The sequence below is a fragment of the Tarenaya hassleriana genome, unplaced genomic scaffold, assembly GCF_000463585.1.
Source record: "Tarenaya hassleriana unplaced genomic scaffold, ASM46358v1 Cleome3, whole genome shotgun sequence".
Taxonomy (NCBI): Eukaryota; Viridiplantae; Streptophyta; class Magnoliopsida; order Brassicales; family Cleomaceae; genus Tarenaya; species Tarenaya hassleriana.
This window is the reverse complement of record NW_010966177.1, coordinates 3,356,589-3,371,484: the sequence shown is the minus strand read 5'-3', so window position 1 is coordinate 3,371,484 and position 14,896 is coordinate 3,356,589. Positions and strand designations below refer to the sequence as shown.

Below are 14,896 nucleotides of genomic sequence, written 5' to 3'. Positions count from 1 at the left end.
TCCCTCTCGCCGTTGTCTCTCTCTCTCTCTCGTTCGCCATTGTCTCTCAACGAGTTTTATCTTCTCAATCATTGGTTTAGCGGTCGTTTTTGCTTGCGAAATCGATTTACTTTGTTTCGAGTTTGAAATCGGATTCTGCGAGGCTGCGGTTGTTCCTGATATATACACACACACACACACACATGCATATACATTACAATCGCTTTGTGATACTGAATCTGATTATTTTCCAGGGGCCATCATTGTGATAGCATTTCAAGTGCGAGGAGAAGAGATGCCGACCGTGAGGGAGAAGCCGGCAGTGGAGCTTGTGAAGGTAACAGAGGATATGAAATCGTTCGAGGCTTATGTTAAGATCCGTCTAGAGCGTATGAACAGACGCCATGTCGGTGCCAGATCCAAGAGAGCTGCCCAGGTCGACAAACAAGACAACAAGTAACAATGGTTGGATTTTGCTGTTATTTGATTTTGACATAATACTTTCGTTACAATAGTATGAACCACCATTACAGAGAAGATGTTTATAATTTTGACGGTCCATAGTATAATGATGATGAGCTTGCTTTGAAGTTATTAATCATTGTATTTAAAAGCAGTGTAGTAGAAGAACCCATGTGCCATTCAATATTCATCAGAGAGAGATTCCTGGCCCCTGTTGGTCCAGGGGGCAACTCCGCAAGTAATTTTGCATTCGAGGAAAACTTCTACTTTCCACAATCTCTCGTCGGCCGTAATTGACGACGATACATATAGCCAATGAACTCTTACATGTGAATTCTCTGATTAATTGTTTCTTAAACCTTACGTAAGAGATCTTTGGGGTTAAAAAAATACCTGTTAGAGTTGTAATCATCAATAATCAGCCACCATATGCCAAGAAACGTGTGTGTATATATATATATATATATATATATATATTCTTTGCTTAAGAAAATTGAAAAGAGATATTCCACGCTTGAAGGTGCTCATCGGTTGCAAATGTTAGAAATGAAATGCAAGTAACCATTACCATAAGAATAAGAATGAGTGTAACATATTCTCCTGAAAAATATGTTACTTGCATCCACTTCTAGCATTGATACTCTACTTAGACGTGTCAGGCCAGTTTCGGATCTTGGACGAGGGAGAGGCGACTGTCGGTGACAATGATGGTATATAAGAAGAGAGCCTTGGCGTGGTAATGCTAGTGAGTATAACAACGAAACCATCTTCTTCATTTTACCTGCCATGGAACAAGTAAAGCTCCTCACTCACAACCATCCCCTCCACCGTTCGTATCAGCCTTCTCGTCTGTGCTCTTTGTGCCGAAGAGAAGGTTGGATCTATGATGGCTACCGTTGCTCAGAGTGTCGAGATTTCAAATCGCACAAAGAATGTGCGGAATCACCACCACAGATCGAGTCCCCTTCTCATCCACAACATACTCTCAAACTCATCCTCATGTCTAGGGACACTGATAACAAGTACTGTGACTGTTGTGGCGTAGAGCTTCTCTCGGGAGTGGCATACCATTGTTCGGTGTGTGACTTTTGGGTGGACACGAGTTGTGTGAGACTCCCTCCGCCGCATGATATGGGACTCCATAAAGCCCATGGCCACCCCCTCGCCTACGTAAAGATACGGGAAATTGGATTCACATGTGATGTCTGCGATCAACATTCCAATGGATATCATTATGAGTGCAAGGAATGTGATTGTTATTTTCACATGGAATGCGCCGATCTGTCGCAAGAGCTAACCCACTCTTCTCACCCTTTTCACCCTCTCAAACTCCTCACGGAGGACGAGATGTATGACCTCCCAAACAGTATGTGTCCCCTATGCCAATGTGAGCTCTCTAATAGAAGTTGTTTTCTATGCAAATTCAGCATCTGCAATGAGTGTGCGAAGAACCCACCACCGCTTTCGATTTTAAGCCTTACAACCCATGATCACACCTTAACCCTCCTGCCCATAAGCATCTCCTTCACTTGCAATGCTTGTGGGATGGATGGTTATTGGAGCCCTTACGTCTGCCTTCAATGTTATTTCGTGATCCATATACAGTGCGTCGACTTGCCTCGTATCATAAATATCAACCGCCATGACCATCGCATTTCTCGTAGGTATTGCCTTGAACCGGAGAATCCTGATCCTATGTGTGGAAAGTGTCGTAGACCAATTGACAGGAGGTATGGCGCCTATTCTTGCTCCACATGCCCTCAATATGCCGTTCATTCAGGATGTGCGACATCGGAAGATGTGTGGGATGGGAAGGAGCTCTATTGGAAACCTGAAGAAGTTGAGGATGTTGAGCCATTCAAGATGATAGCTCACAATGTGATAGAGCATTTTAGTCACAAACAACACCATCTGAAACTAACGGAGGATGGCAATGGCTGCGAGACGAGCATACACTGCAAAGCATGCATACGCTCTGTCAACTCAGGTCCATTCTACAGTTGTATGCAATGCGATTCCTTTCTTCATGAAAAATGTGCTAATCTTCCCCTCAAGAAACGACATATGGTGTTTGGGCAGCAACTTGATTTGGTAGCAAATGTTGGGTCAGATTTCTACCGTAAGTATTGCCCATTGTGTTGCGCATTCTCCGATGGTTTTAAGTACACTAGTGATTGGGAGAGCTTTGTAGATGTGCAATGCATTGCAATATGTGAGCCATTTGAACATGAATGTCATTCCCATCCCTTGTACTACAATTCGAGTGACAGAGGAAACTGCGTTGCTTGTGGCGCAAAAGACAGATACGCGATGAGGTGTGTAGAAAGAGGTTGTGAATATTCTTTGGGCTATGCTTTGTGCTTTTCATGTGCTGGTTTACCAAGAAGGGTAGAGCACGAGGTGGACGTTCATCCCCTCGTCCTATGCTACGGGGAAAATCAAGAAACAGAAAAATATTGGTGCGATGTTTGCGAGAAAGAGACTGACCCTAGCCTATGGTTCTACACATGCGATGACTGCGGCCTCACCTTGCATGTCGGTTGTGTCATTGGTGGAGACTTCGCGTACCTCGAGCCAGGAAGCATTGTCCAACATGACGGTCACCGATTTGAAGTGGTTACCAACGATGGCGTTAATCGACCACTTTGTCGCACGTGCAGGAAACTTTGCATCTTCTCCGTCATTCTAAAGACGTGCGATGGCACTGATGGATATGTATGTTCAGAAGAATGCCTTAGTGGAATTTTTTAGTTGTCATAATCCATTTCAGCTGTTGTAAACGCCGATCTAAAGCTTATCCATCTCCCCGTGTTGTAAATCAAACCCAGACAGCGTTATTAAATTTCAATTTGATTGAGGTTTGGAATCGAGATCGAGGTTACTAACTCCATTCGTTTCCGGTCAATTCAATTCTTATAGTATTAGCCATATTAATACTTGAATCATTGAATACCATTTATATTTGAGGCCATATTACCGTTTGCAACTATGAATAGATTACTCAAATTATCAAAGTAACTTGGAGGAAGAATTCAATGTGAAGCCGCAACCAATCTATCAAGTTGCTAAAATTAATTAACATTTAAATTAAACATATTGCCCCTCGAATGATCAAATTTTTGAAGCGAAAGGGACAAAAAGGTAAAGACTAGACAACTCATCCGAAATAATATAATACAAAAAAAAAATCATTTTTTTTACTATTTTCACCAATTAATTCTTTAATTATACAAAAAGAAAAAAAAAACTGAATCCCATGCATCATCACACAGCAAGGATCATAGCTTTGCTAGGTGAAGTTAATTAAGAACACCGACTTGCTTCGGCTGTTCTCATGAGGTTGCCCCAGCTGTCACCAGAACTCCACACTGAATCAACCCAACAAAAGAATGAAGCAAAATTTGCACAAACCCACGAGAGAATTCAATGTTTTGAAACACAGGATCTAACTGAAATCGAAAAAGAGAGAATTGAAGTGAAAGTTATCACCTTTTGAAGGTTGTTCAATCCAAGGACCGTTCATGATGTTGAGGATGCTACAGGCTTCACTGTAATCCAATTCGGGCAAGAGCTTCGGGGTTAGCAAGAAACACCTGCAGGACATGGAGACAGGTAGATTCAGAAAACGCCCTGGTAATATAGCCTCGTTTTAAAAGCAGTGGTCTAGGGGAAAACGGTACAGAGGATATGAACTCGATTCTAATACTTACTGTGGCGTATTCGGTTGGCTAGCAGCTCTAACCAGCTGTTGAAACATCTTTCTCTCGTTTATCGGGTCCATCCCTAGAAAGCAAATATGCATCTGATAAACCGTGCTCAAGCATATCATCCAGAAAAACTTGATTGTAAGACGTTTCGTAACATACCTTGATTAATTTCATCTACAACTCTGAAAGGACAGTGAGTGAGATCTTGAAGAGAGACAAGATAAAGAATAGTTGAGACTGAACGCTCCTGGAAAGTCGGAGTTCCAAGACCGAGTTAGAAAATAAATAGCATTGGTTAACTAAGATACATGTGAAACATTGAAAGAAAAGTACTCCTCCAGACTGGTGGTGGGAACTAAGAACTTGAAGTTGCCCTGATTCCCTGTCGGCCAAAACAGAAATGCATGTCAATCTTTTGGAAATGACGAATACTAGCTGTGGGCCAAAAGGCATTTTGAAGCTCCACTAACAATGCCAGCGTACATAATGATGAGAATGGAACAAAAGATTGTCAAAAGATCATATATAAACTAGAACCAAGTTTCAAAAATAACAACGTTAATCGAATTTTATCAAGTGCTGCATCACAACAGTACTACTGTGAGCGAGCCGGGCAGAGCTGGCGAAAAATCTTGCATGGCATTCTGTGTTTCTGTTTCCGTTGTATGTTTCTTTAAAATATTTTTGCATGGTACATTTTTCAGGTAAATTGTACATTTTTCTTTGAAAAATATTCTACGCTACAAATCATTACCTGAATTTCACTTTAATAAGTATTCCATATTGATCAAAGTCAGTGCCATGCTCATCTGCAGCAAACAGGTAACGAACACAAATGTCAGGTGCTGCTCAGATCGGGGTAGAATTGAGTAAGAGGAAAATGCATAGCATTATACCCAATGAAACTTCTCCAGCAACAGCCATTTCTTGGAAGTTGCGGCTGAAAGTTTCATTTATCTGAGCAACAAGCCGTCTCAACGTTGCAAGCCATCTTTCCTGCACAGAATTCAAAGAAATGGTTAATTTTCACAAACATCGATGATTACAACCCACAAACTTTAGCAACTGTGATTGCAAACGGTTTACAACTGGGGTAACAAAAATGAAAAATTGTTTCCAAAATATACAACTAGCTCACCTTGAGAGAATCTATATCCTCCAAGCACTTGCTTAGATCCTTTTTATCTGCTTCAAGTTTTGTAGCAATAGATCCGATCTGTGCAGTAATTTATTCAGATTTTACAGCCGAATGGTTACAATTTTGAAAGAGAGACAAGAGAGACACTATGGATCTACCTGACGTTGGCGATGTTCATATTCTTGGAGTACGTTCTGGTTCAGGAGAAGAATAGAATTGGCTTGAGAAACATTATCCTGTATTGCTGCTTCCAATTCTTCTATGGTGGTCGGCATCTGATATGTTGAAAGGAAATGTTTAGGGATGCTTCAGAGTGAAAACAGTCGAGACGTGTAAAGCATTCACAAAGTGCGTCATAATCTTTCTGGCACATCTAAATACGTGTTACCTTTTACGCATTCAAATATTTTCAAAAACAGACGTATTGACAAACCTCGATAAACTCCTCTCGAAGTTCAGGTGTAATAACAGCAATCGATTCTGCATGCCTCTTCGCAGCTGATAGCTGCTGTTTCTTTCCTTCTACCTCTTTCTTACCTTTGGAACACGAAACATGGGAGAAGAAAGCATTACATTTCATAAATTCAACTTTCAGAACTCACGATTTTCAACATTAACAACATGACACCTCCCAGATTCATAGCATGAAAGAAAGTACTGCAAATGCTAATCTAAAGGATGACAGTGGCAATGGCAATGGAATCCATTTTCATGAAACTCCAGAGATGGAAAAGTTATACTTCTTTGGCGCAAAAGAAATCAGTCTTATGACGGTGCAAAACTTTTATATGTATTCATCCACACAAATATGCCCAGGGGAGATTGGTGACACAATGCAGGCATGTGAGGTTGTGAACTAATGATAAGACAACGCAGAAGCATTGGTAAATCTCTGCAAAATAACACAGTCAACTTTAAACAATGATTATACTCACAGTACTCAAGGTTGACTGATGCTTGCTGAGCAGTTTTCTCATACTGCTTGATGTTGAGTTCTGATTCTCTTATCTGAAAATTGAAATAAATTAGATAATGTAAAGAAAAGAAAAATTCATAACGCAACAAGCCATTGCAAGACTAGGTCATCGTTAGAATTCAGACATCGACAAGCTAATCAGTCATGTACCTTTCTTTCCAGTTCAATGGAGGCCATATGCTTTTCAGCATAACTCCACTTAAGGGCAGCAGCCTCGATGAGTAGTTTCTGTCATAAATAAATCAATGTACTGATGCAAAACTTGAAAGTTTAAATTTTACAATAAGACTGAGGTTTAAGATCAAAAACAAAAATAAATGCACCTTCAAGTTGATCGCATATCTATATCGCTCAACATTAGCTCTACAGGCCTGCTCAATCAGCTTAGACACAGAAGAATCCAGGTCCTCCTCCTGGTCCAAGGATTGTAACTTTTTCTTCCTTTGATCTAAACTACCACATAAGTACTTCCTACTAAAGCCAAACTCAGATTATAGTAATTTAACAAAGAAAGTAGAGTGAAACTTTTATTTACCAACACGGTTTTCCAAGTCACGTCGTTTTCTTTTATCTAAGTGTACAACATTCATCACCTCCTCCTGAAACAAATGAAAACAATTAATTCATAGATGAAAAATGATTCGGTCCAACTATTTTACCCTTGTTACAGGATCAAGGTATATACTTTACTATGTTACAAATAGATTATTCAATTCACTCCAGACAGTTTATGCATCAGTGGAACGTACTGCTCGAACGAAAAAAAGGAAGCACCTGTAAAATTTCCGGCTTACCCTTTGTCTATGAAGCTTAGCTGCTTCTTCTTCCAACAATCTTTGTTCAAGTTGTATTGATTTAACACTTTCCTCTATTGATGAAACAGATTCTTCCAGTTCGTCCTTCCTGGATCTCAGTTTCTCAATCTCCCCCACATCAACCCCTAAGTCCAGACATACAGTAAGTAGCAAATTATTTCATGGAAATGGAACAAGAGGAAAAAACAATAAAAGCATACCGCATAACAGAAGCCGTGATGGGTGCACAGGCTCTACACTTGCTGAGACGTGACCACCATATCTGGAGGTAGACCACCGGTAATGATTGTCAGGTGTCCAAAAATCATGAATTCTCAAATTGGAGACTTCTTCAGCTCTCTGGTCTGTATCCTTTGATCCAATATACTGAGTGGAAAATAAGTAGTAGAAGGTTACCAATAGGATTTTGATCAAACAAGCAGATATTCCCATGCAACATTTAAAAGACAGCAAGCAATCTGTTTCATCTGACACCACAAGGGCATACCGAGTCATCCAGACCGAATTGAGAAGTCAAAACCTCCTTGACGGCAGTAGGAGCATCAAAAATTTGATCAAGTCGAGAATGGATCCCAAGCATGCGCATCTGTCCAATAACATGAAATAGGGCCATACTTAGCCTAAGAGCGCATCCAAGATCATAAAAGATTAAAGCTTATTTTACCTCATCAGAAATACGGAATGGAGTTTTGCGATAGCTGCCATCGTCCACAAAATTTAAAACGGGAACATCAAACGGCCTTAGATTTCTAACCAGCAAATCACGATCATCAGAATCCTGAGTGATAAAAGACTGCAACCAAGGAAATTTGCATCACCAAACAGAGCTAAGAAGTGACATAATTCTAGTAGAAACCAATAATGTGATGTGTTTAATATCTGATAATAAAGAAAAGAAACAGCAGCAACTCAGTATACCTTCCAGATAAAATAAGGAACATGACCCTCCAAATAGCTAGCATGTTCTCGATTTGAAACATTAACCTGGTTTGCATAACTAAGTGAGAACATTGACGCAGAGTATCCTGTAATCAGATAAAAAAATATTCGAATATATACCTCCAGTAAAACAGGACCGTAGACTTCTTTTCTGAACTCATGGCGATGCTGTTGCACCCACTGATATGCATCAAATATCCGCTCTGCTCCAGAGTTTCTTAATGCAGTCAAAAGTTTATTATTTGCGTTCTCCATGTCCTTCAACCTAAATAAGTAAAGAAGACGTTAAAATCTGATATTCAAGACATATCAGCCAGGGAAGGTCGGATATTACTTATCCATGCATTGCCTCAGAATATGTCGTTTCTGAGATAAAAGTCTTTCCTTCTCCACCCGCTGATTTTTCTTCTGATTTATGTTGAACTGCAGCTCTGTTACCTGAGCACTCATTTTTTCCTGCCAAAAATTTACCATGCAAAAATGTGTTAGTTCACTGTTTTATTTGTTATGGGGAGGAGGGAGGGGGATTGTATGCTAGTATTTTGATGTTTGTCTCTCCAGCCATAGTAAAGCATTTAGAACACATCTCCATAATGTAATAACCCAGGAGAAAATATTATAGCCCATGTTGTTAGGGGGCACACAAACCGAATCACATCGTACAAGTACAAAGTCTACAAGTTTCATGTTACACTTAGTTTCATGGATCTGTTAATAGTAAGAGGGGTAGTTTAGTAATCTCCACTAGTTAGATAAAGAGCAGAAAAAAGAGGAAGGGGGAATCGGAATTTTGGGGAAATTCAAGTCTGGTGTTTGGAGAGAGGAGGGATGCTCCAGAATCAATCCCATCCAAATTTTGTTTGACAGAGTTTCTATCACATATAACAGATTTTCAACGTTTGTGCTAATCAGTTACTCTAGAGGAAAAACCAAAATTTTCAATTAACAAAACCAAAATGGACCTCTTAATACGACCCTCAATTTCCTTAGTTTTGATGCACTTTCAGATCTTAGAAATATATTTAAAGTTCCCAATCAACCATGTGGAAATCGGTAAACTTACATAAAGAACTGCTACATAAATGATTATACAGCAGAGAAAATTAGGACTCACAAGTTCAGCTTTCGGAGGTTGATATACAGGCAGGTTTTCTAGTTCTTGTTCAGCAGCCACTAGATCCTCTTTAGCTTTCAGAATCCTCTCTTGGCGGTTTTCCTCTTGTTTCTTCAACTGTTCTACTTCTTTATATTTTGCTCTTACATGTGCCTCCTACAGATATACAAATTAACAAAAAGAAAACTCGCAAAAAACTACTAGCAGTGCAAGTGGTTCTAAAGAAGAGAAAAGGTTTAGTAGAGGATAAAGAATAAGTAACGCACTGCCTGGTCTTCTTTTTCGAGTATGTTGCACCTCTTTCGGCTGTTTTCATCCAACATATTCTTAACCATTTTGCACTTTGAATCTATCTCTGCCTTCTCCTGCTTTTGTTTTCTACACCAAGTACAACCTAAGAGTTGGGATTTTCACCCAAAGAAAAAGGCCAATATACCACCTGAAAGATGTAAACATACTCAATAGGTTCCCTGATGTTGTTTAAAGCCTTTGCAGCTTCGTCCAATTTTTTCGAGGCTTCATTCATATGTTTTTTAGCATCCACGTACTCAGCCTTTTTCATATCGTATTTCAGCCAGGGCAGTTTCTTCTTCATGGACTCAACCTATAAAAGAAGTAAATAGTTAAAAGCATAAACATGGCCAGTTCATTTATTTCATAAAAGAAACAACAAAGACAACGGAGTTGAACAAACCTTCTTCAAAAGTAAGTCTCTCTGCCGTATGCGGACAACATCTCTTTCTTGTTCATCATTAAGACCTTTAAGCAGATTCAGTGTTTCCCCATTTTTCTCCACAGCCTAGACAAGCGGTAAAAAGATGTTCAAATGAGTAATATAAGATGTTTATAAACATGCATTTCACTAGTGGAAGTGTCATTACTCTTTCAAGCTGCTTTAGTTCACGGCTTTTTTCAACAAGAGCACGATGCTGGACTGGAAGTCCGGGGTCTCCAACAGCTTTTTCTGTTTCTTCTAAAAGTTGCACAGGTGTTAACTTGGCAAACTCACAGACCCTGTCTTGTGGGAGAAACTAGAGAAAGTGCAACAAATAAGGCAATCAGTGCAGTGTCCAACTGTCTAATAATGTAAACGTAAACAGTGAAGAAAACAAATGATATCATGTCAGCATATCAAACTATTTCATTAACGAAATTATAATCTATTCATAAGAAACTTTCCAATTTATCAATTGTTGCATAAAAAAGTGTAATGAAATAATGAAGTAATTCAAGTAAATCAGCCAAGGGAAACATGACTGTGGATCTAGAATTCCAACTATGGAATCTCGTCAAAACATGGTACTGTGAGTTCTATCTGACTACTGATACCAATTCATCTTAAACGGACAATCATTTTGGCAAAAAGTGAAACCATACACGTAAAAAAGTAAATCTCACTTTCTACCCAAAAGACAAAGTAAACCTCACAACTCACTTGTGTAAGATTATTAACTTGAATGTTGAATCTCTGGATTATCTCAGTTATCTCTCTCTTCGCTGCAAGTTTTCCTGAAATAGAAAATGGCTTGACATAAATCAGAGAAGAATAGGAATCACCACTTGACATAGCTTGATTCAAGTAATAAGATACCAACCATTGAACATCCACTCTGACTTATTACGTGTATCTATTTTACGGACGATTGTAACTTCTTCCTCTTTAGCGTTTCCTCTCAATAAGATCTTGATGTAGCCAGATTCTTCACCACGTTTAACATATGCACCAACACTAGTCGCCCTCCCAAGGAGCTGTACAAGTGACAGACCAGACGTTTGATCGTCTGTAGCTCCTTAAGTAGTTCATAATAAAGGATAGCTTCTAAAACCAACCAACCAACCTGAGGTTCCCCACCAAGACAGAGAGCAATGGCGCACACAAGAGAACTCTTACCGGACCCATTTGGTCCGATTACAAGGTTCAAGCGCGACCCTGGCTTGCAGACCAAGTGATTGAATGTCATGAAGTTGTGAAGCTCGATCTCAATTATATTTCCAGGCAAATAGTCATCTTCCCCTCTACAACAAAAGGTAAAAAGTAATGGAAGTGAAGCGGTTAGTCTGCAACTTCCTTAGCACAAAAATGAAGTTTTGAAGGTGCATTCATTCACATTCCAGGCAAATATTTGCCAAACGTGAAAGGTAAATGCAAAATTAAGGAGAAAATCAAATACGTTCAGATAAAGAAATCCCTAAATATGACTCTGACGGACCTATTATGGCTCTGAATTCTGAAAGACAACTGTTAAAATTCTAAAGGGCACTGAAACTGAAATTCAACACCGATAATATAGTCAAGGCAAAAACTTTCAAGTACCCTCAAAGCCATCGATAATTTCTAGGGATCATGAAAGGCAAAGAGAAATGAAAATTTTCACGATTCGATTCCTTCTAAGGACCCAATACCCTACTTCGAACAAACCGAAAACGTTCCAAAGCTAGTATCAGTTGAAACAGCATAAATTCCTGTGAACCCCAGAAAAAATTTGTTTTTTCCTTCATCAATTAGGGTTTAAGCTCGAAGATAGTTGCAAGTGAAGAAAGAAACGTATAAAGACCTGGCAATTTTGGGGCGCTTCGCTCGACGCTCCTCCATCGCTGATAAATACACCTTCTCTCGCACACGGAGATCTCTGGGTAAGCCAGAAAAATCGAAATCGACGCCGGAATTCCGTTATACAGCCATATATTGAGAAAATTAGGGTTTCAGAGTAGGAAGGGGAACAGATTTGGCGGGAAAAATGGCAGCAGTGAAGCAGCACTTACAATTATACAAGTACCGGGAAAAAAAAGGAATTGGAGGAGTAAAATTATGTATCAATTCGGTCATTAAAAAAATGGTAACACCAATTTAGTAAAATATGAAATTTTACTACACGAATTTACTATATTATCAAATATCCCAAATTCATACACGAATTATCCAATTTTACTATAATTTATTACACAATCTAAAACAGTATTAAAATATCAGTTAATTACTGACGTGGAAGGCCACGTGGCGGCTGACGTAGAAGGTCACAAAAAATTTTGCCACGTCAGCATAGCACGTCAGATTTTAAAAAAATTAAAAAATTTAAAAAAAACTAAAAAAAATAAAAAAAATACATATATACATATCTATATATACAACTATATGTATATATACGTACATACACATATATAAATACATATACATGTATACATATATATATAAACATATGCAATGCATATATATATATATAGGCATACAAAATAAAAAAAATACATATATATATATACATCTATATATATATGCATATATATTCATATCTATATACAAATACAAATATAAATATATATACTCTTATGTATAAATATATCTATATATATACATACAAAATAACAAATATATATATATATATATATATATACATCTATACAAAAAAATATATATATATATATATATACTTTGAAAAACAAATAGACAAAACTAGCATGATCCTCGACAATTAAAATGTTATCATAATTACATGTTATTTATGTCTATAACGTAGATATTAAAATTATAGTTCTAATGATATATATATATATATATATAAAGAATGATTTGGTCATATATATATATATATATATATATATATATATTGTTCATATATATATATTGTTTTCACCAAAGAGAACATTTAGGATTTAGAACTGAGATTCAAGCAAAGAGCTACAGATGAGGAGAACGTCTCTACATATGCACATACATTATGTCACTGTACAGGTTGACGACAGGATCACCGTTCATTCTCCCTTGTGCAGGTTATGGAGGATGTAAAGAGAGGCAGACGACAAGAAGATGCAAATGGAATAACTGAGCAAATCCACTCCGGTGGCTATGGTCACCATTTTGCTCCTCTCGAACATTTTCACCAGCAGGATCATCACGATGACGTGCCCCACTTTCGTTTTCAGCTCGTCCAGAGAGCTTATCTTCATCCACTTCGGCCTCTCCTGCAGTTTCGACCCGAAGAAAACGTGAGAAACCAACGTGGGATTACGGATCGAAACAGGGAGCTCTACCTTCATAGCAAACATTCCGAACAGGGAAGAGGATCTGAGGGCACGGTCCGCGTCAGAGTGGACTTCAGGAGGCGCATTGCTTATGAATAACCCGTACAGGCCCATTCCAAATATCAGCATTACCGTTCCAGCCAGATAAACATCTGCATCACATAAAAAGTTTCGAGTACGAATATGTATACATTCTGCTTCACTGATTATAACCCAAAGCTCCAAAAACTCACTATACATCGAAACAATCGGGACTGTGCACAAAGGTTAGCGGATTTCCCAGGCTAGGTGCTGTAGGATTTACCTATAGCTTCAACCAGCCGGAGAACCATTTGGCCAGTGTGGATTCCTTTGACGCAGCATGTCCAGTAAACTTTATACGCATCCATGATGTAGACACAGCCCTATGTAGACCAAAAGCAGTCATCAAACATATACCGAAATCGGGTTAGCTTCTATCTTGGAGCCTTCACAATTAATATTTTCACTCCACTATTCTGAAAAGGGTTACATTCAAGAAGCATAGCAGCGAACCGGCGAGTGAACCTCCAATGGCCAGGAGAGCAAGGAATCGGAAATCAAAGATCGCCTGCACGAGAGAATTCACAAGCAACTGATACTCATGAGAATCTCAAAACGTATTGTAGACATCATAGTTCGTCGGAAGACATCACAATCGAATTCGCTCTACGGAGATCTCAGATATAAAGGAATCAGAAACAAATGAAGAACAGAACTCGACCTTCAAACAAACTGCAACCTAAAACAAGGTGATCATCATCAAATGGATCAGAATCTTTTGGCAGAAGCAAGAACATAAGACCTAAATCGCTAAATCATGCCCAAAGTTCAGGTCTTTCGGACAACAACACTAGGAGCTAAAGGACACGAGAAAGAGCAAAACTTTGAATCCAACAAGATCTTTCAGACAAAATAATTACAACTGTTTGACACGATTCCAAAAATCAAGTCCAAGCAGAGAAAACATAGCTGCAGAATCCGATCATTCAGACAAGCGCACAACTCAAGATGACAACAGCTTTGAGCGAGAGAAGATCAAAAGAGACGGATTTGGATAAACCCAGAAGAATTTTTCTTACCCTTTCAACGTTGGATTCCGTGGAACGAACAAAGCGAACAAATGGATTCCCACTTGGGTTACTAGAAACCGCGAAATCGACCAACGGTTTCTCGTCGTGGCGATCTGTAGTAGTTGTAGAAATCGATGCCGACGATTCCGGAGACGACGAGCTAAGAGTAGCCGACGGAATCCGGAGACGGCGGCGCGTGGGTAACACGATAAGCTTCGGTAACGACGCCAAAAGTGGCGTAGCTGAGATTGGCGCTAACAGAGCCATCAATGTCAGCGAGAGAGAGAGAGAGAGATTGTTGTTTCTTCGATTGATGGGTTCGGGCGTGGGGTAATAAATAACGGTAACTTTCCGGCAGAGCGAAGGCGAGTGTGGAGCACGCGCCGGGACGAGGCGGCGCGTGAGGGGATGAGGCGGGAGAGAAATGTGTGGCGTGGGACTCGGGAGGAGATTTTATGTTATTTTTGGTAATTTCAATTTCGGATGCCCAGTGAAGAGATACGAACAAAGATAATAATAAAAAATATCCGAACTGTTATAAGTTGTGGTAGTTTCTCTTTGGCTGTAAATCTTTTGTATCGCTTACTTTCAATTACACAAATAAAGAGGATTACGCGATCTTTCATCTTATTCGATTTTGTCATATATCCGATATTTT

At 39.1% G+C, this 14,896-nt stretch overlaps 3 protein-coding genes across 4 annotated transcripts; 1 reads left to right on the top strand and 2 right to left on the bottom strand.

The window, feature by feature from the left end:
* The first annotated feature begins 976 nt into the window (after positions 1 to 976).
* Positions 977 to 3,309, top strand: LOC104819099. Of its 2 annotated transcripts, none has more exons than XM_010548990.1 (2): positions 977 to 1,186; positions 1,282 to 3,309. In XM_010548990.1, the coding sequence occupies exons 1-2, from the start codon at positions 1,181 to 1,183 to the stop codon at positions 3,190 to 3,192; spliced, it is 1,917 nt and encodes a 638-aa protein (XP_010547292.1). In that variant the 5' UTR covers positions 977 to 1,180; the 3' UTR covers positions 3,193 to 3,309. The 2 variants fall into 2 exon arrangements, with proteins under 2 accessions (XP_010547292.1, XP_019058699.1); XM_019203154.1 differs by having other exon boundaries at positions 977 to 2,537; positions 2,905 to 3,214.
* Positions 3,310 to 3,573: 264 nt separating this feature from the next.
* Positions 3,574 to 11,866, bottom strand: LOC104819098 (structural maintenance of chromosomes protein 5). Its single transcript, XM_010548989.2, has 30 exons — positions 11,686 to 11,866; positions 10,969 to 11,146; positions 10,726 to 10,879; positions 10,566 to 10,639; positions 10,012 to 10,161; positions 9,825 to 9,929; positions 9,589 to 9,734; positions 9,397 to 9,508; positions 9,131 to 9,286; positions 8,351 to 8,472; positions 8,137 to 8,281; positions 7,996 to 8,061; positions 7,742 to 7,870; positions 7,565 to 7,663; positions 7,278 to 7,443; positions 7,057 to 7,202; positions 6,798 to 6,861; positions 6,586 to 6,710; positions 6,413 to 6,490; positions 6,222 to 6,294; positions 5,720 to 5,823; positions 5,445 to 5,561; positions 5,287 to 5,364; positions 5,045 to 5,144; positions 4,903 to 4,957; positions 4,482 to 4,530; positions 4,308 to 4,395; positions 4,152 to 4,224; positions 3,931 to 4,034; positions 3,574 to 3,809 (listed from the first exon to the last, which is right to left on the bottom strand). Exons 1-30 carry the CDS (start codon positions 11,721 to 11,723, stop codon positions 3,745 to 3,747), a joined length of 3,159 nt encoding a protein of 1,052 aa, XP_010547291.1. The 5' UTR covers positions 11,724 to 11,866; the 3' UTR covers positions 3,574 to 3,744.
* An 881-nt stretch (positions 11,867 to 12,747) lies between these two features.
* Positions 12,748 to 14,731, bottom strand: LOC104819097. The gene is made up of 5 exons (XM_010548988.1): positions 14,248 to 14,731; positions 13,659 to 13,736; positions 13,452 to 13,551; positions 13,157 to 13,299; positions 12,748 to 13,087 (listed from the first exon to the last, which is right to left on the bottom strand). The coding sequence occupies exons 1-5, from the start codon at positions 14,503 to 14,505 to the stop codon at positions 12,878 to 12,880; spliced, it is 789 nt and encodes a 262-aa protein (XP_010547290.1). The 5' UTR covers positions 14,506 to 14,731; the 3' UTR covers positions 12,748 to 12,877.
* Positions 14,732 to 14,896: the final 165 nt, after the last annotated feature.